Source organism: Mercenaria mercenaria, chromosome 4 (assembly GCF_021730395.1).
Source record: "Mercenaria mercenaria strain notata chromosome 4, MADL_Memer_1, whole genome shotgun sequence".
Classification (NCBI taxonomy): domain Eukaryota; kingdom Metazoa; phylum Mollusca; class Bivalvia; order Venerida; family Veneridae; genus Mercenaria; species Mercenaria mercenaria.
The window spans coordinates 24,193,184-24,219,306 of NC_069364.1; the positions used below are offsets into that span (position 1 = coordinate 24,193,184).

The 26,123-nt window shown below is 35.4% G+C and overlaps 1 protein-coding gene across 1 annotated transcript; it reads left to right on the top strand.

The window, feature by feature from the left end:
- Positions 1-619: 619 nt before the first annotated feature.
- Positions 620-24,365, top strand: LOC123551222 (pre-mRNA-splicing regulator WTAP-like). The gene is made up of 8 exons (XM_045339984.2): positions 620-708; positions 2,633-2,677; positions 2,971-3,026; positions 3,797-3,858; positions 4,443-4,561; positions 5,012-5,190; positions 13,941-14,095; positions 18,473-24,365. The coding sequence occupies exons 2-8, from the start codon at positions 2,648-2,650 to the stop codon at positions 19,606-19,608; spliced, it is 1,737 nt and encodes a 578-aa protein (XP_045195919.2). The 5' UTR covers positions 620-708; positions 2,633-2,647; the 3' UTR covers positions 19,609-24,365.
- The last annotated feature ends 1,758 nt before the right edge of the window (positions 24,366-26,123 follow it).

Genomic DNA, 26,123 nt, shown 5'->3' on the forward strand with positions numbered 1-26,123 from the left:
CTTAAAAGAATAAGATATCTGTCCGTATACTACACTATGCGTTTTATCATTGGATGCGATAGATGTCCTCAAAGTATGCACGTGTGATCAGAAATGGGCATTTTTTTAATCATTTCATACTTGTTGACGTTTTGTGCCGGTCGAGGTTTTGCAGTGAAATGGTCGAATCTTAAAAAAAGTAGATATTTTATATAAAAATCCTTAATCATATTTTTGTTAAATAGCATTTTTCGATAACATTCTTATATGTGTTATAATTAACAAAAACTAAAGACGTCTACCTTACTCTCGTCCTTTCTGACACGCAACAGTTACACCAGCACCAGACGTCGTGCAACCCATTGTAAACGTATTCCCACATTGCGCATTTATCAGCGTTAGATACTGTATTGTATTGCGATTTAGTTCTGTTCAACCGCCACATTTCTCGAGTTGCCACTCGAAATCAACCACGTGTTTTTTTATTCACTTTTTTTTTTAAACATTGTTTGAAAGAAGTCTTTGGTAAGACTTTTATACCAAATTATTTTAATAAAGTAATTAATTTCAATACATGGCATAAATTTTAACTATTTTTAAGTGACTGGTTCTACAGACTCTTCGAGTAGAAAAGTAACCAGTCTAAACAATCCCCCACACGATTTGGAAACGAAAAGTTGTTTGAATTAAAATGCAAATATATATATTGTTAAATCATAGATAATTAAGGTAAATTGCAAATAGAAGTAACAGGATATACTGCTAGCCATGAAGCTATTCAAATGCAGATGTATTTCAAGTGAAAATCACAAAATGTTTACATTTATCGATCCGTGATATGTCCGCCATTTTTATTCCCACAGCTCCTTTCGTTTTTGAATGTTTGCACTTGTTTGAAACTACTGAATTGCTTTTAAAACTGTGGCATTTGTATTATGATTAATCCTTAGTCAAGTGTAAATGTATAAATATTATTAAGTGTCATCTTTTATAGCAAAATCTTGGGGAAAATAGTTTAATCTTTTTTAACCCCACCCACTGCCTTGTTGAGGAAGTGCTAGCTGTCTCAGACAGCGTCTAGTTACCTCATGCCAAGCCTGTGTTTTAGTTGTCAGGAATTTGATGTAGGGTATTGAATCTGATCAAATCATTTCACTTTTATCAGGTGTCGTTTAAGGGGAGATTTGTCACTTAAGAAGAGATTATCAGGTCGGAGATTTCCCCTGGATTGAGAGACATTCTCTCGATCTAAACATTGTCTAAACCTCAACAGTGGTACTTGGCAACATCACAACAAAGACATTTACGCCAAGGGTAACTTTACAGTTGTGCAGTGTAAAGTGCTCCGGAAGATAAAACTATAAACATTTAATTTCTGTGTTGTACGACGACAGCATCTGCTTTAAAGTAACTTTTCACACTACACTTTAAAAGACGATCTGAAGATCAAACTTGTTTTTACACTGTACAGTTTTCAGTTTCCTTACACTGAGAATGGTACAAGCTGTACGGAGGATTTAAATGCCTCCAGGCTAAAAGAAATAACACAGGAGATCGGTAGGAGGTTCCAACTAATCACTGTCCTTGGGAAAAATGAGTACTGATCAGTATTTATCCTTGTCTGATAAGAAAAGACTCGAACTAGCTTAAGCAATGGAAAATGAAAATCAGTGAAACAGTAATTAAAACTCTCTTTATAATGTGCAAATTTATATAAATTTATAAAGAAAATAATTAAAGAAAATAATCTTTCTTTTATCACATTCTCAAAATCAAGGAATTTTGTCTAAGCATTATAATGCTTAAGCAAACTTCTGTGACACTATGACAATGTGTTTCTTTAAAGTTTACTTGAAGTAACAAGTTGTTTCAATACATAAATAATGCGACTGTAATGAAAAATGATTGTGTTAATAATGATTCGATGTTTTTTCAACACTTAAGCTAAATATAGTCTTTTGATCGAAAGACATTTTATCTTTCAAACGAGAGAGTGTTTAGATTGAGAGACCGTCTCTCAATCCAGGGGAAATCACCGACCTGATTATGTATCGGGCAGCCGGTTAGTTGGGTCGAAAGAGCAATCACTGTGTAATTTAGCGCCAAACGTGGGCCTGGGGCATGCTTGTTTGGTCAGTCTTGCGACACAAGCAATATATATATACCTCCGGAACTCGAGGACGAGTTTCCAATTTGGGGGAATATATGTCACAGTACGGACTTTGTCACATGACGAGAGAATATGTGTCGGGCAGCCGGTTAGCCCGGACGGTAGATCAATCGCCTGTAAGATCGAGCCCCGGACTAACTGCACATTTTTCTCACCCTGTGACACAGGTTTAGGATTTAAGTATTAGTTGGAAGGGCTTCAAATATTTTAGTATGCTGTCATTAGACAGACGTTGTTTAAAATTAGTACATACGTTGCACAAAAAAAAGTTCAGTATCTAATTGTCTCATAAATGGTTAAATTTGAAGCTACATTAAACTGGTTTGTAGATGAACTTTGAATTTATGTTGAAACATTTGTAGGAAAGTAAAAGAATTTGAATCTTCCTTCATTGATAGTCTGTAATCAATGCTTTATATTTAGTTATAAGAGAAGAATGCAAATTTGAGAACTATTGTTTGTTTAGAATGATTTCTTTTACAGGTAAAACATAAGGACATGGCGGACAGATCTCCAACACCAAAAAAGGTTGACTACTTTATTGTTTATGTTTAGTTATATACAATTTATGACATACAATTTTTAATTTAATTTGCTTAGATTTTATATCAGTGTCTTACAGTACTCTTACTGACAAATTAATTTCAAGTCCTTGGAAGTTTCAAGTATATCAAGAACATTATTGACTATAATTCCAAGGAAAGCTTACCACAAATAGCACATTAGTGTATGTATTAGATACCAGTGTTTCACTTGTTTACATGTCACCACTTTCAGATTCATGAGTATGTTTTTAATTGTTTGAAATATTTCACTTTCAGGTGCATTCGGATGCTGAAGACCTAGAGGGACTTTCTAAGATGGATCTTATTGCCAGGTACATGTATATAATAAATATAAATAGTAGAAAATTGCATGTAATACTGATTCAGAAGTTGTTTTTTTCCTTGTTACAAAAATGTTTTTAACAGATGGAAATTGAGTTATAATAATGCTGTTTATTCAAGGCTTTCAAGATGCTTTTAAACTGAATTGATACTTCAGATGAATTGCCTGTTTCAAAAGATTCTAAGTAATAGCAGGGACAAAAGTCATTTTACATCTGAGGTTCTGTAGTTCTCTCTCTCTCCTGTTCCTTGCCGCTGTAGAGATGGGGTTTTAGTGATGTTTTAATGATTTGAGTAATAGTCAGATTGGGTTTCCTTTAAAATAAGAAAATTTTAACACTTAAATTGGTTATTAAGAAATTTCAGTTAGATACAGATGGGAATACAACCCAGTGTAGGTAATATGAAACAGTCTGAAAGGTAAAACTGTTTTAATACTGTTCCCTGAAACAGTGTTGAAATCTGAATTACTGTTATTTGGTTAACCCTTACCATGCTGGACACCATTGATTCTGCCTTTGCAACCAGTGTAGATCATGATCAGCCTACACATCTGTGCAGCCTGATCATGATCTGCCCTGTTTGCCATTCAGTCAGTATCTTTAGGTATCCACCCCTTTTAACAGTTAATGGTACTGTCCAAATTGAAAGATGGACAAGTTCATTATAGAAATTGAAATTTTATCAGAGTGAGGGTTAATATTGTGAATTATCTTCTTATGGACAGTTTGTGTAATATTGTATTTTGTAAATATTTCAGACTGAAAGAGCAAGAGCAGTATATCAAACAGCTGGAGTCAAAACGTATGAAGCTTGATAAAGGTATTTTTGTTTCTTACTTTACAAAAGGTTGGAGGAATGTTTTTTGTAGTGACTATGGCCAAGGTCATTGTTGAGTCAAGGGTACTGTTTAATACTGAATGTCTGAAAAACCTGTTTTTTGTCTGTGTGGAATATCCATGTCTTCCAAATACAGCTTCTGGTTAAAATATTAAGTCATCCAACAATAAATTAACAAAAAAGATGTCTAGCTTTGATGTATTTAAATGTACAAGGAATACTAGGGTGGAAGCTTAAAAAATATATAGTTTAAAACTTCATAAAGAAAATGTACAAGTGTTTACAATTCTCTGAAGATCATTTTCAATTCAAAAATATGGAAATGCTTTTGAAATTACTAGTAGATATGTTTGACAATATACATTATACAAATGCTGTTAATGGTACATACATGTATATTTGCCATTGTCAAACGATTTTTCAGATTTTCAACCAGTTGGTAAGATAGGTTTTTAAGACAAGATTTAGTATATTACTCAAGTAAAAATGATGTAAGTCTGTTAAGGGTGTTAAAACAAGCATAGTTATGGAACGTTGCAATGAAAACTAAATTTGATGTTTTGTAGTGGAAGATGATCCCGAGGTCAATGATCGCCTGAAGCAGCAACAGAAAGATGCTGCTCGTCGTGAAAACACTCTCGTACACAGACTGACTACAAAGGAACAGGAATTACAGGACTATGTGGTATGTTTATATTTTCCTGTACTTGAGGGATCACATGCATTATTTTATTTCATATTGACAGTTGAAGACAAAGCAAGGTGGAAAATCAGTTTCCATAAGTTTTACTTTCCTGAAACAGAAAATGTGGAAAGTTTGTCCTTGTCATCCAAGCTTTTCTGTAAACAAAATACTTGTTAGAAGGGGATTTTTATTACCGGTCATTAGCTAGTTCTTTAAGTTTTGTTGATAGAAGTGAGTGCAAGTAAAGACTCAGTCTGACTGGTAGCATTAGAGGAACTTTATAACTACTACTATGACTACTGGATTATAATTTGTCTTAAAGTTGGGAATGTTTTCATTTTGAATGTCGTACTTAATTTACGAGTTCTAATCAATCTCCATTTTTACCCAAAAGAAACATGTTCAAGTTCTGTAACAATGTGTAAAAATTACCATGTTTCTATTTCCCAGAACCAGATAGCTGAATTGAAACATGCACAGACGCAAGGAACAACACAGCTGAAATCAATGTTACTCGATCCGGCAGTCAACATCGTGTTCCAGAGAATGGCTAAAGAGATGGAAGAAGCACAAGAAAAACTTAAACAAACCCAAAACGAACTAAGTGCTTGGAAGTTCACACCCGACAGGTGCTTATCTCTCGATATGGTAACTTTTGTAACTTAGGAATCACCGCTACGGGAAATATGACTGAAATCGGCGGCTTGTTGTCAGTTGAAGGGAACAAGATGCGTATGCCAGCCAGACATTGAACACTAAGTGGCGTTAATCGCAAGCTGACTCTTTCCCGAGTTGCTGGCCAATCACGTCACAGTATTCATGGCAGGCCCATCCCCCTCTATAGACAAGTGAGCCTGGTCGCTCGGTAACTGTAACAATACTATCAAACACTGGGGAAAACATGGTGGTAAACTATCATTGTTGTGATGATGACCCTTTTTTCGCAGTAGGAAACAATTTTTAACTTCTTCATGTGTCACTTTACGAATCTAGTTTTGAAAAAAAACAGCAATTGCCTGAAATACTCTTACTTACAGACACATAAATGCTTTAACATTTCCTGATTAAAAGGTTTGACAATACTTTAGATATCTCGTATCGCAAAGCACCAATCCAGCTTGACATATAATTCCTGCTTACAACTTTTACACCAAATATTTTCCGGCTTATCAGACTTATTATATATATAAACTGAAACATTTGTAAAATCCTACGCAGTAAGTTGACTCTTAAAATTGCTATGGAAGAGTGCGACATTTGACATTTAGTAGTTTGGCTGGATGTCTTTGAAGGAAAGCAAGGGGTAATGTATTTATTTCATTAGTTGTAAGTTCTTTTTTCATGTTGTACATTTCTTCTATCACATGCTTTTATCATAGTGAATCAGTTTCAAGATAGAAGTATATGGTAACAAGATAAGGAAATTCAGCTGTCATTGAGAAGCTTGTGTTGATATGAACCCCTTTCAAGAATAATTTATAGCTATGTATCAATTCATTACATAAAGTAACACAGTACATATTGGTAAGCATGTGCTACAAATTTTCCTAAGTTGCCAGCTACATGTGAATCTATGTGTAAAATGTTATGTTCTGAATTTTGACACCTAAGTAAAGAATGAATAAAGGTGGGATATGCTTTGTAGGATTATCATACATATACGTACACAGATACAAATTGGCAACAATTACATGTGGAGTCCTAGGTGTTAAGGATATTAATATTGTTTCAGTCAGTGGCAGCTCTGAACAAGTGCATCTATAAAGTTTGTAATGCATATTCATGATGTCACAGTTAGAGTTTGAGGAAACCTATAATTTTGATATTTTTGAGGATGGTGATAAGAAAAAAATGCTCTACAGTCATTATATATGCACATCTTATCAGTTATATATACTTCAACTTGATGCAGAGTTTCTAACTTTAAAGGGGCATGCCTCTAGATTTATGTCACAAGTTACAAGTGAGATTTCATATACATAATAGCTAAAAATTGTGGAAAAAAACTGGAAAATTAGTCATGTAGTAAACTTAAAAGGAATTATAAATGTATACTCGTAAATTATCAGCTTTGATCATGCTGATTTATGATTTTACTAGTGTTGCTGTTTTAGTAAATTTGTGTTTGATATACGTCTGGAACATGTCCTTTTAAACAGGAAGCAAAGTCTTACAATGTAAGTTAATAGTATCAGAGGGTAAATGCAACCAGGATCATGAAGGTTATGTTCAGTCAACTATACACAATATTTTACAATAGCCACTTTCGTATGTGTAGTGATCATTCAGATCGTTCCTTTTGTTTGTGTCAGAATTGGAACAAAAGTTTGGCAGAATATTTCAGCAGAAAATGCTCTTTTTGTTTTGTGCAAAAAAAAGTTAACACATGTTGCATACGAAATCCAAAATGTGGAGAAAAGTTTAGCAACATCGAGAATTTGCGAAGTGAAGGTGTTTAAAGGAGAGCTGTGTAAAAAAGTGTGTTGCGGAAGCGTTATACCTGTTGTAATGCCTACTGATAACAGATGGACAATGATGGAGGGAATGTCATGCAGTCGAGAAGATATCATCAACATCGAAATAATGTGAAAATATATATACATGCAGAGTGAAGGACTTAAGTTGTTGAAGCAAACTACAGTCTGGAATTGTATGAGGTACAGTGCTTAAAAGGCAGCATCTCACCTTGTGTAGTTTAAACATGGGCTGCATATAAAATAAACAGTTGTTACGATAAAAAGTTGACCCAAAAGGAATGATTAAGAAAATGAAGTTTTGAACTAGATGTGTATTTGAACGACAATTTACAGGTAATGATCTTAGATAAGACAGAAAGTTATTCTACAGGTTTAAAGCAAGACATTGTGCACACAGATTACATGCGTGAATTTCTGCCTAGTGTTAAATTGCAGTTAATTTTGGACTTGTGAAAGAATTTTTTTGTAACCTTACTAGAATTATGTTCTAAGTATATAGGTGAATTGGGGGGGACTTCTAAATTTTGTTTATTCACAGTCAGCACAACATGATCTATTTATGCATGTTTACTGTGTTTAAACATTATACATTTTAGCCCAGCTAATTGAAATTTTTCAAGTAGTTATGCTATTGTTGTCACCCTTTCGTCAGCATCTGCATCTCAAAAGTTTGGCATGTTTTGCTCTCAAACTTCACATATGTATTTGACATTATGAGATTACCCTACAAGACAAGTTGCATAACTTTAGCTTTTATTTTTAGCTCATCTGATTTTTTGAAAAAAAAAGATGAGTTATTGTCATCACTTGAGCGGTTGTCGGCGTCGGCGTCGGCGTCTGCGTCGGCGTTGCTTGGTTAAGTTTTATGTTTAGGTCAGCTTTTCTCTTAAACTATCAAAGCTTTTGCTTTGAAACTTGGAATACTTGTTCACCATCATAAGCTGACCCTGTATAGCAAGAAACATAACTCCATCTTGCATTTTGCAAGATTTATGGCCCCTTTTGTACTTAGAAAATATCAGATTTCTTGGTTAAGTTTTATGTTTAGGTCAACTTTTCTCCTAAACTATCAAAGCTATTGCTTTGAAACTTGGAATACTTGTTCACCATCATAAGCAGACCCTGTACATCAAGAAACATAACTCCATCTTGCTTTTTGCAAGAATTATTGCCCCTTTTGGACTTAGAAAATCAGTTTTCTTGGTTAAATTTTATGTTTAGGTCAACTTTTATCCTAAACTATCAAAGCTATTGGTTTAAAACTTGTAACAGTTTTTCACCATCATAAGTGGACCCTGTACAGCAAGAAACATAACTCCATCCTGCTTTTTTGCAAGAATGATGGCCCCTTTTGGACTTAGAAAATATCAGATTTCTTGGTTAAGTTTTATGTTTAGGTCAACTTTTTCTCTTAAACCATCAAAACTATTGCTTTAAAACTTGCAACTGTTGTTCACCATCATAAGCTGACCCTGTAAAGCAAGCAACATAACTCCATCCTGCTTTTTGCAATAATTATTGCCCCTTTTGGACTTAGAAAAATCATTTTCTTGGTTGAATATTATGTTTAAGTCAACTTTTCTCATTAACTATCAAAGCTATTGCTTTAAAACTTGCAACAGTTTTTCACCATCATAAGTGGACACTGTACATCAAGAAACATAACTCTATCCTGCTTTTTGCAAGAATGATGGCCCTTTTTAGACTTAGAAAATCATGGGTAGGACAATATTTCTATTATACAAAAAAAATCAGATGAGCGTCAGCACCCGCAAGGCGGTGCTCTTGTGTTAAAATTTAATATGACACTTTCTATACGCCCAAAAGGAATGTATTATGTTATACCCCTGGTGTCCGTCCGTCTGTCCATCTGTTAGCAATTTAGTGTCCTCTCTATAACTCTTGAACCCCTTGAAGGATTTCAAAGAAAGTTGACACAAATGTTCATCACACCAAGACGACATGCAGAGCGCATGTTTTGGATGTCTCCCTTCAAGGTCAAGGTCACACTTAGGGGTCAAAGGTCATGTCAGTTTGTTTCGTGTCCGCTCTGTAACTCTTGAACTGCTTGGAGGATTTCAAAGAAACTTGGCACAAATGTTCATCCTACTGAGATGACGTGCAGAGGGCATGTTTTGGATGTCTCATTTCAAGGTCAAGGTCACACTTAGGGGTCAAAGGTCATATGAGTGTGTTTCATGTCCGCTCTGTAGCTCTTGAACTGCTTGAAGGATTTCAAAGAAACTTGGCACAATTGTTCACCACACTGAGGCGATGTGCAGAGCGCATGTTTTGGATGACTCGCTTCAAGGTCAAGGTCTCACTTAGGGGTCAAAGGTCATATATGACTGCTTTGTGTATATTGCTATGCATTGCAGTGCTCTTGTTTTTATTTGGCAGATCCCTTTTTGTTCTCTTACAGCAGTGTTTGAAATTCACGGTAGTCCGACAGCCCGTGGCTACCAAATTTCAGCTCGGGCTACCGATTTTCCACAGGTACAAGCCCGACTGGGCTACCGAATTTTCCTCATTTGTTTAAAAAAAAACATGCTAATTAAACGAGTACTGCATCGTGATTTTCCAGACTGAGAAACGCTTATGGAATTATTGGTTTTTGCACTCTTACGTGTTGACAATCAAACACAGTGTCAAAGACGTAACCGCAGCTCTAATTGGCTGAATACAATCACCTCTAGCGTAACGGATAATTTGATTAGCTTTCACACTTCTCGCGAAAATCTCACAAGTACCTGCAGTAGGTGGAGCTTAAATTATGCTATCAGCGTGTGTGTAATGTGTATTCAGCACTCGATATCACATCTTAGAAATTGTCAACAGTCTGAGTTGCAGTAATTGGCGAGTGCGGATCCTAAAAAATCGGGCATAACAGTTTAGATTTCGTTTTGGCAAGGAGTGTCATGGCCGATGCTTTTGGACTCTGACGATGCTGATCTGGACTGGAGTATTTCGAGTTAAATTTTTTTAAAAACATGGCAAACATGTACTTTATGTCTTTTTTATTACTTCAAACATGCATAGAGATGTCTGTGAAACAAAATGTTATATGGTGCAAAAATTATGTATTTTAAGGTGTTAAAGTTCGGGCTAGTGAAATTGGTGTCGGGCTTGGAAAATTTTTAATCTGGTAGCCCGAACGGGCTATTGGAATCAAATCTGAATTTCGTACACTGTTACAGTAATTTTTTTTTTTTTTGGATTACTTCCCTTTTTTGTTACTATAAATAGCTTATTTTGAAACTTTATTATTGGCAGTAGGGAAAAACCGAGACCACTTTTCTGGGGTACAACATGGATGGTACATCCAATTTTTAGATGTATTTTCTCTATTTTTCCACCAGTTTAAAGTGTAATGTTATTATATATACTTTTACATTGATATTTATTTAAAAGCCATTAACAGGTATAGATTTTCAGCTATGCAAAGTCAAACCAGTAACATAATTATTGTGTATATAACATTTATATACATTTTTGACAAGTGCCCAGCATTTAAAATATGCTTTGGGAACTGTGTATTGCATGGCAATACTTCAGTCACTTGTAAGGCTTTTTTACCAAAATTGTGAAGGAGCTGTAGCCATTTGTTCTGTGAAAACAAGGGCAGTTCTACGTAAATTTGTGAAGTTTTGGCCGTATTTTCCCTAGGATAGTGAAAAACAGTTGATCACTACAGGTTCATATATATACCTGTAGAAATATTCTTGATGGAAGTTACCTGTTGTTTTTGATTCATCCAGATGCTGTGGAGTAATCTTTTATGTTTCCAAAACTAGACATTAGAAAATATTAATGATAATGATTATGTTCCAAGTTGAAAGCCCGTGACAGTGAGTATTTGATAAGAGATATTGTAATTGGTCATTTTATCCTCTATTTTGTCCTCCACCTCTGATCTATGTGGAGAAGTTGGAGGTTACTTGTGAGGAAACAGATAACTATTGGTACAAAATTGGTCATACTGTAACATAAATACTTTTCTAAAAACTGTGCTAAAGCCAAAACAAACAAGTCACTAGGTCTCTGGTGACTTACAAATTTCATAGGTTGGTTAAAAACACTACCATTCAGGAACCAGATGTCTAGTTAAATAGCAAGACTTTCATGGCGGAAATACATATCTATGCTCCTCTACAAAGGAGACGGGATATGAGCCGCACCATGAGAAAACCAACATAGTGCGTTTGAGACCAGCATGGATCCAGACCAGCTAATTCTCTAATTGCACTAGGCCTTGAAAGCGAACAGCAAGGATCCTGACAAGACTGCGCGGATGTGCAGGCTTATCTGGATCCATGCTGGTCACAAACACACTATGTTGGTTTACTCATGGTGTGGCTCATATATTGATTTTCTCTTGTTGATGCGTTGTTTATCTGAACACCAAATTTTTGGAGAATGCAAGTATTAAATACTCTTACTGTTCATTGAACAGTAGATAGGTTATCTTCATTTTCAGCAGGATATAAACAACTTCAGTAGGATGCCTTGCAGGTACGGGATAGCAGTGAGAGATGATCCAGTTATGCTCTTCAGTTGCTCACGAATAACATCTTCATATAGTTGGTCAGAGTCATGTTTTAATGTCATCACGTGTAAATATTGGTACTTTTTGTGTGGAAACATTTTTACCAAGACATAATACTGAAAAATGTGAAATTCTGTAAGGTTCAACACTGGGTAAGTAATTGCAATGTTACTTGGCTTAAACAAAAGGGATATTGCTGCGGTATATGTGTATAATCCAGCACTCTTTTAATATCCTGTATCAACATTAGTGTATCACTAAAATCATTGATAGCATGTGTTGCCTGCCAAGTTGGCTAAGGAGGTAGAACTGTGGGCCAGTGGTTCTACCCAGGTGCCCGCTCGTGATGAAATAATGCACGGAGGGGCACCTGGGGTCTTCCTCCACTATTAAAGCTGGAAAGTCACCATATGACCTATCATGTGCGACGTTAAATCCAACAAAAAAAAAAAAATGGGCCAGGAATAAATAGTGTGTAAGATATTTTGGCAGGGCATGTAATCTGATAGATTTAACAAAAGACATGCTGTCTGAAGTCGTTTGTCCTCCATTTCTGATTGTGTGGAGATGTAAGTAAGTATTGCTTCAAAAGTTCTAGGGAAGGATGGATGTTTGATAACAAACAAAAAGTCTGCTTGTAAACAATTTTCCAAAAACTGGAACATTGGATATTGCTGCCATGTCACAGACATGCTCTGTAATGGACAGGATTACTGTAGTAACATAAGAGTTATTGCCCTTGGTTTGATAAAAAAAAAGAGTTACATTTTACTCTTTCACAGAGTACATAATATATTCATGTGGGGAAATTGGCAGTTAATTGAGGAGAACAGGTTTGTACTGGTACAGAATCCGAGAACACTGGTTAGGTTAACTGCTCGCTGTTACATAAATGAAATGAGCCGTGCCATGGGAAAACCAACATAGTGGGTATGCGACCAGCATGGATCCAGACCAGACTGCGCGGATGCGCAGGCTGGTCTGGATCCATGCTGGTCGCATACCCACTATGTTGGTTTTCCCATGGCACGGCTCAAATACTGTAGAAAGATGGCATTAAACACAAAACAAGCAAACAAATCTAAGGAAGTAACTTGTATTCCAATGAACAATATAGGGCCGCCATGACAGAATTGTTCAAATGATTCTGCACTATGATGCACAACTTTATTAAATTTGATAGGCTGTATACATTTTCATAAAAGTAAGATTCTTGTATCCTTGTGTAAATCTTTTATTAACATTACCTAAATAGCTATATTAAGGTGAGTAGCATAGAGCTTTGGATGGCCTCTCATTTTGATATTCTTCACCAAAGATTTGCAATATTCATAATGTTTAGTTTCAACTTGAACCAATGTATGCTCCTGGTTGCATTTACCCTTGGAAGTGTTTTTACAAGATAGAAGGATGCTGAATTGAGATATGTTGACATTTTAAATGCCTTAACATTGTTGTGAATGTACCTATGCATAGGGTCCCATTTAAGAAAGGCAGTCTTTTAATTTTGTGTTCTGAGTAACTTTACCTGGGTGTTGTACACACGCTTAACTCAAATTCTTAAGTAATCATGGCCAGCTCAACAATGAAAAAAAAAACACAACCAAGGATGTTTAGCCCTGCAATGTTGGGAGTCGAGGGTGGGTATATTAAAGGTTAATGCTAACAGGCTCAGTACTTCATTTATTTGAATAAACACCAATTAGATTACTGTAAAATCATTAATTTACATGGGGGAACTACTTTTCTTGGGTGAATCCATGAAATCAAATCCAGACAAGAACTGTTCCCATTCTTTTACATTCAGAATTTGAAAATCCTTGAATTCATTCTTTCATGAAGTAACTGTTTGGGCCAAAACCATGAAATTCCATGCTCATAAAATTAAATGATTTCACAGTATTGCATTCTTCTAGATGTAAGATGGAGTTTAATTGTGTTCATCAGAGAAATTTGCCTTTTACACACATTGTGTCTGGTTTTGAGTGCAAAAAAGTGGTTTAGTGTTCTTTCTAATAGAGTGATTAGGATTTGTGGAGACCTAGTAGTTCACAAGAAGTTTAATAGGGCAGGTTTTCAACAGCAGAAAGGAGTGTCATACTTCCAGTTTGGTGTGCTTATTCAAATAAGTCTGGTTTGTAGTATCGTTTTTGACTGAACAACACCAAAACTTTGGGAATGGGGGTTTTCGTAAATTTAGTTTATGCATTAATGTATTATTAAGAAAGACTCTTTGAGACGACCTTTCTTGGATGGGATTTGGTGCCTAGTGGCTAGAGTTTTCTCGTCGACTAAAGGCAGGTACAGTTTTAAGTTTTTTAATATGTAAATGCATGCCTTCAAAATATATTTACAGCCAAACTGGGAAACGGTTAATGGCAAGATGTCAGATGTTACTACAAGAGAATGAGGAATTGGGTAAGACTATTGCCTCTGGTAAAACAGCTAAACTCGAGGGAGAGATTGCATTGCAGAAAACACTTGTCACAGAAATGAAGAACAACCAGTCGGGTAATGAAACAGTTTTTTTAAAATCTTGTACCACATAATATTTAGGCCATAATCATTTCAACTTCTCAATATAGTTAAATCTTGAATGAGAGAAGAATTTTTGATAAAATTTAAGATAGCTTACCAGCAGGTCTTTCTTAATGACTAAAAACAACAAAACTGCAGATTTTTGTACCCCCCGACAACAAAGTTGTAAGGGGGGTATACTGGTTTCAGGTTGTCTGTCTGTCTGTCTGTCCGTCTGTAGACACAATCTTGTGCGCACCATCTCTCCTCATTCCCTTGACACAATTTAATGAAACTTTATACAAGTGATCAGTAAGAACAGTAGTTGTGCATGGGACATGTTAGGTTCTTTCAGAAAAAAAATTTGCAGAGTTATGGGACTTTGTTTTTTGTTACTATACTATAAACATAGACACAATCTTGTGCGCACCATCTCTCCTCATTCCCTTGACACAATTTAATGAAACTTTACACAAGTGATCAGTAACAACAGTAGTTGTGCATGGGACATGTTAGGTTCTTTCAGAAAAAATTTTTGCAGAGTTATGGGACTTTGTTTTTTGTTACTATACTATATACATAGACACAATCTTGTGCGCACCATCTCTCCTCATCCCCTTGACACAATTTAATGAAACTTTACACAAGTGATCAGTAACAACAGTAGTTGTGCATGGGACATGTTAGGTTCTTTCAGAAAAAAATTTGCAGAGTTATGGGACTTTGTTTTTTTGTTACTATACTATATACATAGACACAATCTTGTGCGCACCATCTCTCCTCATCCCCTTGACACAATTTAATGAAACTTCACACAAGTGTTCAGTAACAACAGTAGTTGTGCATGGGACATGTTAGGTTCTTTCAGAAAAAAATTTGCAGAGTTATGGGATTTTGTTTTTTGTTACTATACTATATACATAGAAACAATCTTGTGCGCACCATCTCTCCTCATCCCCTTGACACAATTTAATGAAACTTCACACAAGTGATCAGTAACAACAGTAGTTGTGCATGGGGCATGTTAGGTTCTTTCAACGACAAAAATTGCAGAGTTATGGGACTTTGTTTCTTGTTAACATACTATGTACATACAGTCTGCATATGCAATCTTGTGCGCGCCTTATCTTCCGAACCCTTGCACACAATTTAATGAAACTTCACACAAGTGATCAGTACCAACCCTAGTTGTGCATGGTGCATGTTACCTTCCTTTAGATAAATATTCTGCATAGTTATGGGACTTTGTTTTTTGTTACTATTCCGTATACATACAGTCTATGTACATACAGTCCACATAATTATGCAATCTTGTGTGCGTCAAATTGCAATGTACTGTGTCCGTGCATGCGGGGGGTACATTCATCACCTTTAGTGATAGCTCTAGTTTAATGTAAGGTAAGATAGTAAGGCTTAAAAGTTGCCAGAAATTTCATGAACCAACCAATACTGAGTACTGAAGTTATTTTATTGCAATGTAATTTAATTAAAAGATGACTGCCAATAAAATTAAATGATCAGACATTTCAGTTTGATAGTATCTTTGTTGACTGACTGAGTTACTCTGAATATCGGTATATTCAAACTGAAGTTAGACAGGACTTTTTTGTCTCCTGGTTTGATTCCATCTGTCGGTCCATCACACAAAGTCTACTTGTGTGATAACTTTAAAACAACAAAATATTTTTTCATGCAACTTGATACATGAATAGATGGCAATATGGAGAGTATGCAAGTCATTTTATTTGGTAGCTATGTTAAAAAAAAAATGGATGCTATGGCAATAAATAAAAAAAGAATAAGACAAAAAATGTGGATTCTACCATAACTATAATAGCAATTAAGCAAAAGAGATTTTTCATGCAATTTTGAATACACTTGACAGTGTGGAGAACATACACATTAATTTATTTTTTACATTTGTCCATCCATTCACGCATTTGTCCTATTGACAGTCACAAATGGTGGATTCTTCCTTCACTTCAAAAGTTAAGAATTTTTTGTGAACCCTGGGACATAGATAGGATATAGTATCATGAATATTCAGGTCATTTTGTCGGTCTTGTTAGCCATCCATTGGTTTATCGGTCTGTTAGTCTTTCACAAAAGAAATAAAGCAGCTTGCTTAGCTCAATAGGGAAAGCGCAGATCTATGGATCACCGGGTCGCTACTTAAGCCCTGGGCGAGGCGTGTTCTCCGTGACGATTTGATAAAAGGCAAATCATTTGTCCTCCACCCCTGATTTATGTGAAGAAATTGGCAGTTACATGCTGAGAACATATTTGTACTGGTACAGAATCTAGGAACACTGGTTAGGTTAACTGCCCGCCATTACATGACTGAAATACTGTTGAAAAAGGGTGTTAAACCCAAAACAAAAACAAAATAAATCTCCTTTTTTAACTTCGAAGTACAAGGAATTTTTGTCATGAAACCTGACTTACAGATGGTAGGTTATTTGGGGAGTATGCAGATTGTTCATTTAAGTTCAGTCTGAAAACCGTTGTTTCCTGTGGCCGCAAATGTGTCAAATGGGAGGGGACACTTACAGCTTTGTTTCATCAATGTTTCTGGGATGTGGTTGATGTTAATTTTCAGGTGTGTTTGATGTTGCACAAAACATCAGATAGATTAATTAATATTTGATGGTAGATCATTTGATTACAGGTTTCTAAAGTGTTTTTAGCTCACCTGTCACAAAGTGACAAGGTGAGCTTTTGTGATCGCGCGGCGTCCGTCGTCCGTCTGTGCGTGCGTGCGTCCGTAAACTTTTGCTTGTGACCACTCTAGAGGTCACATTTTTCATGGGATCTTTATGAAAATTGGTCAGAATGTTCACCTTGATGATATCTAGGTCAAGTTCGAAACTGGGTGACGTGCCTTCAAAAACTAGGTCAGTAGGTCTAAAAATAGAAAAACCTTGTGACCTCTCTAGAGGCCATATATTTCACAAGATCTTCATGAAAATTGGTCAGAATGTTCACCTTGATGATATCTAGGTCAAGTTCGAAACTGGGTCATGTGGGGTCAAAAACTAGGTCATTAGGTCTAAAAATAGAAAAACCTTGTGACCTCTCTAGAGGCCATATTTTTCATGAGATCTTCATGAATATTGGTCAGAATGTTCATCTTGATGATATCTAGGTCAAGTTCGAAACTGGGTCACGTGGGGTCAAAAACTAGGTCAGTAGGTCTAAAAATAGAAAAACCTTGTGACCTCTCTAGAGGCCATATTTTTCATGAGATCTTCATGAATATTGGTCAGAATGTTCACCTTGATGATATCTAGGTAAAGTTTGAAACTGGGTCACGTGCCATCAAAAACTAGGTCATTAGGTCTAAAAATAGAAAAACCTTTTGACCTCTCTAGAGGCCATATTTCTCAATGGATCGTCATGAAAATTGGTCAGAATGTTCAGCTTGATGATATCTAGGTCAAGTTCGAAACTGGGTCACGTGGGGGTAAAAACTAGGTCAGTAGATCTAAAAATAGAAAAACCTTGTGACCTCTCTAGAGGCCATATTTTTCATGAGATCTTCATGATTATTGGTCAGAATGTTCACCTTGATGATATCTAGGTCAAGTTCGATACTGGGTCATGTGGGATCAAAAACTAGGTCAGTAGGTCTAAAAATAGAAAAACCTTGTGACCTCTCTAGAGGCCATATTTCTCTATGGATCTTCATGAAAATTGGTGAGACTGTTCAGCTTGATGATATCTAGGTCAGGTTCGTAACTGGTTCATTTGCCGTCAAAAACTAGGTCAGTAGGTCGAAAAATAGAAAAACCTTGTGACCTCTCTGGAGGCCATATTTTTCACGAGATCTTCATGAAAATTGGTGAGAATGTTCACCTTGATGATATCTAGGTCAAGTTTAAAAGTGGGTCACGTGCCTTCAAAAACTAGGTCATTAGGTCAAATAATAGAAAAACCTTGTGACCTCTCTAGAGGCCATATTTTTCAATGGATCTTCATGAAAATTGGTCAGAATTTTTTATCTTGATGATATCTATGTCACATGTGCTGAAAAACTAGGTCACTTTGTCAAGTAATAGAAATAACGATGTCATACTCAGTTCAACACTGGGTCATGTGGGGATAGGTGAGCGATTCAGGACCATCATGGTCCTCTTGTTTACTTTTGTAAATTTTCAGTATTTGTGTCTATTACGTATGCAATAGTAGCGTAAGAGCAAAAATGTTAAAACTTAATTATCTTGTAAAAAAAAAAAACACCAAGTAAATAACATTAGGAAGGATTAACTTTAATAGAGGTATAATAGTATATAATAGAAGTGAAGAAACATAAAAAAAATAGTGCTGTTCCATAGGTCCTTGTTTTTCAACATTTTGTTCACTGCTTTACAGAGCTGGACGAGTTCTTGGGTGATTTGGAGGAAGATGTGGAAGGAATGCAAACCATGATCTATGTACTACAACAACAGCTACGCGAGTCTAAGGAACAAATCACTGCTCTCGAGGAGGAAAATGCACGCCTCCGATCAGGCGACATGTCAGTCAGTAAGACGTTACCTAAAAAACCAGATAAAATAGAAGAAAGACCAGTGAAAATAGAGAATTCAAATCAGAATGCGTATTCGAGTGATACAGACTATACTGCTATGGAAACAAGGTATTATCAAGAGAAGACTGATAGTGATCTCGAAGCAGAGTATAATTATGAAGGTATGTATGAAAATGACGACAAATACCAAGAAGAACTAGAACGTCAACAAAGTGTGGAAGCTGAGCAATACGAATACGAGGAAAATGGCTATAAAAACTACGATGAAGACTATGATTCACAAGATTATAAAAGTTCCTACATGGAAACAGAAACGGAGCAAGAAGCAATGGAAACTGACGATACTCATCAAGAAATATCAAAAGAAAGGACTCGACCGTCAGACGGTGATAAGTCAAATAATCAACACAATCAGTCTGTGTCAAATGAGACTACACAAGACGTCACAAATTCATCAGTCCAAAATACATCCCATAGTAGATCGCCAAAGTCCTCGGACTCTGCTAGGCAGCTAAAAGACGATAAACCAGCAGATTTCCAAGAAAAATTAACAGTTACCGAACAAGACTTGAGAGACGTTGAAAATGGCAGAAAAGATGCTTTAAGGACAGAATGTGGAAAAGGAAATAGAACAGATAGAGAAAGAACTCCTGAGAAATCAAGAATTCCGAGTCCAAGGCCATCAAAAGTTAGTCCAAATAAAAAAGCTGCTTCAAAATCCAAGACTTCAGGGAGTGAAGGTAATCATATGACTGAGACTACAAACGGTAGCCCACCTAAAGACCACAGTCCTAATAGTAAATATTCAAAGCAGTTGACAGTCGATGTTAAGGAACGGACAGACGTTTCACATACACAAAGTAGGTCCCCGAATGACAGAAGTCCTGGTTCTGCGGGAAGTTTAAAAGAACGGGAGCCAGTGTTACAGAAATTTATGAACGGGGTCACCTCGACTGTTGACGATATTGAAGATTTATAATGTTGTCGTTTTTATCATGGTTAGCAAGTAATTGATTGTCATCTAGATGCTTAATACAGTATTTGTGGTTAGAAATCATATATATTGTCATGCATACCCTAGGGAAATGTTTCCTGTTTTGGTCAAGTTTCATTGTCGGCATCAGGTAGTTCAAGAGGCTATTGATAAGAAAGATAAAAGGAAAAACTTGTCAAGTTAAAAGAGCAGAAGGTTATATTGAATTCAGGATAAAAAAAGTTATTTTGAGCAATTTTCCAACTTCAAAAAAGGCAAAGTATATAGTCATTTATTTTGGAATTAGTATCATCTTTTCATTAATTGGAAAAGAGAAGACATAGCAATACCTTTTTGTTCCTTTTTTTTTTTTTTCGTTTTTAGGTAGGTGTGAATAATGTTTTCATAATTTTACTAATTCATATTGTGTAAGGATAAATAGAAATATAAGATAAAAAAATACTCTAAATGTAATGCAGAATAGTTGACATTATGAAAATTGGACATAGTATTCACTATTGGAGCAACTACAGGACTGGTCAACATCCACAAAAGTAGTTCGCTCTCAAGCAGTTCACCAAGCTTGGTCACAGGTTTCTGGTCGTGATATCTTTGCAAAGATCAATAAGTAGCTGGTTCCTCCAAGGTTTTCATGATTGCAAAGTTGATAGTGTCTGCTTTTTCACTTCAGTAGTTTCTCTCCTGTGTTCATCATACCTGGTCATGATGTTTATGGACACAGTATCTCGGATTAGTTATGTAACGAGCAAAATAGTCCCAGTCACTTTTTGAGTTGTTGCCCTTGAATTACTTAAAATTACAAAAATTGACTCCTACTTGAAAACTTAAGCATCTGTTATCCAAAGTTCCCCAAACTAAGAATGTGTATGGGCATATTATCTTGGCCAAGTTAAATAACTTAAGGCATAGTCTTTGTAGCTCTATAATTATGACCCTTGAAAAGTTCAAATTGACAACCAGTCTGCTCAGTTAGTGAAGTACTTTAAAAATCAAAAGTAAATTACTGTGGCAGACGTACATTGTAATAGTTTGACACTTGTTTGTTTGAGAAACTTTGAAAAATAAATGTCTTATTACCCGATAGGTCTGTTTTATTGCATCTAGGTGTCAGTATGTTTGATTGTACACATTGACCTTGTTATTTCTTGTAAAGTGGTGATCTCTTTATCTTTATAGGTAAGTAAAATACTGGATAAATGCAGTTTGTTAGAAATGTGCTGTTCTGTGTATATGTGTAGTTTGTATTCAGATATCATTGTGGGACTGATAGTAGTGGAATGTAGAAACAAAATCAGTTTTATAATTTTGATATTGCCAAATGATTTTGGGGCTCACTTCTCTCATGTAAAGGTAAAATTGTTCTGGGTTATCTTTGTGGATTTTTTCTCTATTGATAGCTTTTGCATTTTCTGCTTTGTATTTGTAAAGATTACTTCTCATATGACACCAGTACTGGTTTTTCCAGGAAGGGGACTCAGAAGTGGTTCAAATAAGCTTTAAGCTTTCATCACAACCAAGCTAAAATAAATTGGAATAACTAAACTAAACAATTAGATCACTGAGTGTTGCTGAGATCGTCTCTGTGCTTTTCAACTGTCAACACTAGCATATCTCCAGAAGACATGAGACTGTTGGTTTAGTCTAGTTTTGAGATCATCAGACCTCCAGTCATCAGTTCATATTTCTGCTGTGAGTTCAAAAACTCACGATACCGAGTTTTTTCATGCAAGTTTTTCATTCAGCTGGATGGTGGAAGGTTGGTTGTTCTAACCAGATGCCCTAAAATGTCAGAAATAATGCATGAAAGGGGTCTTTCTTCACCACCAGGAGCTGGAAGGGCACCATATGACCAGTAATTGTGATGTTAAACCCAAAAATTAAATATCAGAAGTCAGTTTTATTTTTAATGTTGGTCAGATTGATTTGTCTTTTTAAAAAAAATCTGGTTACTTAAGTTATTGTTTACCTTTTATTGGTGTTTTAAAGGTTCATGTAGAAGCATGTTAAACATAAGAAGATAAATAGAACTCTTGTTTAGTTCTCTTATTAAACATGAGGGAAATTTGATCAATATCTGTGTTTTCCCATTAGACGTAGCAAGCAGTATCTCGTGTAAGAAACCTGAATTCTTTACTTTGTCATGCCCTTATAAACCTATATGTTCTTATATGCAAACTAATTGTTAACACACATTATCATGTTATAATTTTTATGCACATTTTATATATACAGATTTTCGTAGAAGGCAATGTATTTAAACCAATTACAGTACATGAATGTGTTATTACTGAAAAGCGAAAAAAAGTTAAAGCATTTATTAGGTTCAGTACTGTTTCAATTTCAAGGCACTCACTTTTCAGAGACACTGTTAAATATAATTATTTTCCAAAAACAAAAAAAGGCATATTATTCAGATTAGCCCCTTGTTCAATATTGACTTGAAATATTACCTCCCTTAAATAACTTTACATTATGGAATCTTTCAAAGAACAGTGTTACATAGTTGTGAAGTTTTGCATAAAAGTTTTGTGAATTAAAGCATTGAGGGAGTGGGTTTTCTGAAAATTTGTTTGTTACAGACTTTGTTCAATTGCTGTTCTTTAGAATACCTTGTAGGAACCTCCATGACCTAGTGGTTATGGTCCCTGACTTCAGATTACTTGCCGCTCACTGCTGTAGGTTCGAAATCATGCTTGGGATGTAAAACTCTTTCATATGAGGATGTCATCCAGCTGGCTTACAGGTCTGTGGTTCAACCTTGGGTGCTCACCAGAGTCTGAAAGAATGGAGCGTCATCTGGGGTCACCCTCTGCCATGAAAAGCTGTAATGTTGCCATATGACCTATATCTATGTTGGTGTAATGTCAGACCCAACAGAAACATATCTAAATATCTTCTACCTCCTATCTACAGGTCGGTGCCAAATTAATGCTCACAAAATAATCTGTCCCATAACCTTGCATTGATTGCCACCTTTAAAAAACCAGTCGTATATTGGACCATTTTATATGTTTTTCTCAAAATTATATGCTGTTCATATTTAAAACACAGTGCTTTAATTAAGATGTTACCAAAATTGAAAATTATATACCATTTTATTAAAGTTGATGGTATTTTGGAAAATTCAATAGATAAACTTTTATGTTGTGTACAAATTTATTTAATTGAAATCTAAAGATACAAATTGTATAGCTTTCTGTATGTATGCATTTTTTGAATGCTGGTGAAATATATAAACTGCAGTAGTACAGAAAAAGGCGAACAGTTTGTATGTCTATGGGGAAAATTGTTTCATTTTTAAATTTAATTTGGCACATTAGATGAATAAAGTGTGCAGTAGAAATGTTGTAAGAAGATATGTGTGTTATGTAGGGAACATGTGTATTTGTTTACACAAGCAGATACTACTTTTCCTTGTTTTTCTAACTGCTTTAATTCATATCTTAACTGGGTGAAATACAGGTTACTCTTTTTGTAAAGAAGTTTTGTGGGTTTTTTTGGGCTAGAAGTAGTAAAAAATTGTTTTGATGTGTTCAGATACTTTGGTTTATCCATCTAAAGTTATTTTTGCCAAGTAGGAATATTCAGAACTCAGTTCTTTTGCTAAATATTTGAATTTTAGCTCACAATCTTTGAATATTAATGAAGTTCAGTGTGTTTGAAGTTTGTGACATTTTTTCTTGCAGTTGAGAAGAAACTTCATTTGTTATTTTCAATTATTTTTAAAATTAGGGCCATCTGATGGTGCAAAAATAAGCCATATTGTTATTGTTGAGCGTTTTAGAATGTTTTCTGTATATAATTTTGATTTAGATAGATATTTATTTGTTTAATATGGTCGTACTGTTTAAAGTTGAAACTTGATGAAATTTGATTTTGTAGACAATCTATGGCCTGTATAATTATGATAGGGTTTTGATTGTAGACAAAATCAAATAGTAAACTTTTCACTATATCTATGAAGAGTGGCACAGTATTTTAGATACATGAGATTACATAATTCCTAGGGTTTTAAAGTACCTGGAATTCTACACTTTGAAGTCTTATTTTTAATCTCAAAATGTTTGACTTTGTTCTCTTAAGTTGAACAGCAAAAATACAATAAGAGTTTTATTTTTATAGCAAATAACAGCATCTTTAACCTTTAGCCTGCTGGCGGCAAGTGATTTTGCCTTTGCGACCAGTGCAGACCAAGATCAGCCTGCACATCCGTGCAGTCTGATCATGGTCTGCACTGTTCGCTATTAAGTCAGTAGATTTTCAGTGAACACCCCTTTGAATAATAAGTGGTGCTGCCCAAATTGAATGATGGACCAGTCCATTTTAGAAATTTGAACAGGGTAAAGGTTAAGCCTTGTTCTTCAGCTTGTTCTTGTGCAGTAAAATTTAAAAAGATATTTTTTTTTAGAGTTAGGTTCGAGTTTTTTTCCTCGCCTTGAAGTATAAGCATAATAAATTTTTTTATTGAAATAATTAACCATATAGCAGCATCATTTCTTTTTTTGTGTAAAGACTTAAACTAGTATATTTTCTGTAGAACTGCTGTGCTAAAACACATGATTAATTAGCCTATGTTCAATTAATACAAAAAATTGTATAAAGTAAGAGAGAATTGTAAATGTATGGTTGAACAATGATTTCATTGTAATTTGTTTTAGTGGTCGTATCTGTTATTGGCTATTGACGGCAGATGTGTCATTTAAACAGTGCATTACTTGCTAATAAATAAATAAAAAAATGAATGGTACTTTTTCACTGTGTAGTATTTATATCCTTCGGAAAAAAAATTAAGTATGCTGCGTGCTTTTAAGATGAAGATAACATGGTGAATCTAACAAAAGATTATTTGAAGATTAAAGAAACTGATACACTTAGGAAAAACGGTGTACAACTTGACTCCATAAACTGTCTTTCTGCGTTACGGTTAAGGTAGTTCTGCACGTTTGATAACCCGGAAGTAACAACATCATTTATCCAGAAAACATAAAATAAAGCCTGGAATCGGTGTATAGAAATGAAAATTATTTTATGAACTAATGGCAACCAGTGAGACAATATATTAAAATTGCAGTCACTGTCTCCTAATATTGAAATATTATATTTATTTAAACATCTGACACGTTTTTGACTTAAAATCAGCTCAGATGTGCAGATCTCTTCATCATATTCAAATATCTCAAAAACAGTCACATGAGCCTATACATTTTATTTCACCATATAGGCTATCTTTGTTACCCCCTGCGCGCACGCGGGAGACGATGTTTTTGTCCTGTCCATCCGTCATACTTCATTTCCAATCAATAACTGAAAGCCATTTTACTTAGAACCTTCAAATTTCATAGGGTGACTGGGCTTGTGGAGTAGACAACCCCTATTGTTTTTGGGGTCACTCCATCAAAGCTAAAGGTTACAGGGGCCTGAACATTGAAAACCGTTTCCGATCAATAACTTGAGAACTACTTGACCCAGAATGTTGAAACTTTTTAGGATGATTGGTCATGCAGGGTAGATGACTCCTATTGTTTTTGGGATCACTCCATCAAAGGTCAAGGTCACAGGGGGCTGAACGTGGAAAACACTTTACGGTCAATAATTTGAGAACCACTTTACCCAGAATGTTGAAACTTTAAAGGCTGATTAGACCTGCAGAGTAGATGACCCTACTGATTTTGGGGTCACTCAATCAAAGGTTAAGGTCACAGGGGCCTGAACATGAAAAACAATTTCAAGTCATAACTTGAGAACCACTAGACCCAGAATGTTGAAACTTAGTGGGATGATTGGACTTACCTATTTCAGCCAACCATCAGTGTCTCTTTGACTTTTACTTCTGTCCCTATTGACTTCTTGCCTATATGACTAAGCATTGAGGGAGACATGCGCTTTCTACAAATGCATTCCTTCTAGTTTACTTTTGTGAGAAGCCTATTGAAACCTACTGTACAAAAATTGTACCAGCGAAAATGTTATTCCAGCATTAACACTCGTACGTGTGAGGTCATTTTTAGCTCATCTGATTTTTTGAAAAAAAATGATGAGTTATTGTCATCACTTGAGCGGTTGTCGGCGTCGGCGTCGGCGTTGCCTGTTAAGTTTATGTTTAGGTCACTTTTCTCCTAAACTATCAAAGCTATGCTTTGAAACTTGGAATACTTGTTCCCATCATAAGCTGACCCTGTATAGCAAGAAACATAACTCCATCTTGCTTTTTGCAAGATTTATGGCCCCTTTTGTACTTAGAAAATATCAGATTTCTTGTTAAGTTTTATGTTTAGGGCAACTTTTCTCCTAAACTATCAAAGCTTTTGCTTTGAAACTTGGAATACTTGTTCACCATCTTAAGCAGGACCCTGTTACGTCAAGAAACATAACTCCATCTTGCTTTTTGCAAGAATTATTGCCCCTTTTGGACTTAGAAATCAGTTTTCTTGGTTTAAGTTTTATGTTTAGGTCAGCTTTTATCCTAAACTATCAAGCTATTCCTTAAAACTTGCAACACT